The 846-nt window shown below is 71.0% G+C and overlaps 1 protein-coding gene across 1 annotated transcript in view; it reads right to left on the reverse strand.

Moving 5' to 3' along the window:
- Positions 1 to 602: 602 nt before the first annotated feature.
- Positions 603 to 846, reverse strand: part of CACNA1H (calcium channel, voltage-dependent, T type, alpha 1H subunit) — a 25,442-nt gene continuing 25,198 nt past the window's right edge. Inside the window, exon 24 of the mRNA XM_012731706.1 lies at positions 603 to 766. Within this exon, the coding sequence (XP_012587160.1) occupies positions 603 to 766 (164 nt within the window). The remainder of the gene's footprint in view (positions 767 to 846) is intronic.

Genomic DNA, 846 nt, shown 5'->3' on the forward strand with positions numbered 1-846 from the left:
GGAGGCCAGGCAGGTGCCCGGGGCTTCGGTAGAGCCGCCTCGCCACCGTGGACAGGGAGTGAAGGGAAACTGGACACTGGACTCAAGCCCTAGAGCCCCGCTGGCACCCCAAGATACCCGGGCCTGAGAAACGACCAGGGCCTGGTGGACAGTCGGCGGGCTCCATCAGCTGGCCACGAGGGCCCGATGCTTCTGCAGGAACCAGCCTGGGGAGCAGGGGGCACTGGAGGAGGGGGCGGAGGGCCAGGCGGCCCCCAGGTGGTGGGCTGCACCCCTGCTGGCTATCGGGGCCCCCAGGACCATCCTTCACTGTACGTGTCCTGTCCTGTACCAAGGGGACGCTGACCAGAGTCCGAAGGGAAGTCGGTCCAGGGCGGGGAGAAGGCGCCGCCGCAGCCCGGCTGGGACCTGGGCTCCAGGCGACAGCAGCTGCAGGGAGTGGCCTGCGCCCGCCCCCAGGGACACCCCAGCAGGAACCACGGGACTCCCCTGTGCTTTCCATGCTCTTTAATGAAGGCGGCCCGCCCCCACCCCACCCCAGGCCGGCGGGGACAGGGGCTGGGCAGGGGAGGTGTGTAGGGAGGGGCTTGCCCAGGACAGGCTCAGGGCCGCTCCGGAACATACTGGTGGATCCAGTCCGGGTAGCTGGTGACGCGGGTGTCGATGCCCGGCCGGATGCCCGGCCGGATGGGCTCAGTGCAGCTGGCCACGCCCGACAGCGGCCAGATGCTGTCCACCTTGCAGACCAGGGAGCCTCCCGAGTTACCTTGGGGCAGGGCCGGTCAGAGGCAGCGCCCACGCAGGGCACGCGGGTGGGAGGGGCGGGGCCTGGCGGGCGGGGCCTGG

Source organism: Condylura cristata, unplaced genomic scaffold (genome assembly GCF_000260355.1).
Source record: "Condylura cristata isolate star-nosed mole 26May11 unplaced genomic scaffold, ConCri1.0 scaffold00032, whole genome shotgun sequence".
NCBI classification, from domain to species: Eukaryota; Metazoa; Chordata; class Mammalia; order Eulipotyphla; family Talpidae; genus Condylura; species Condylura cristata.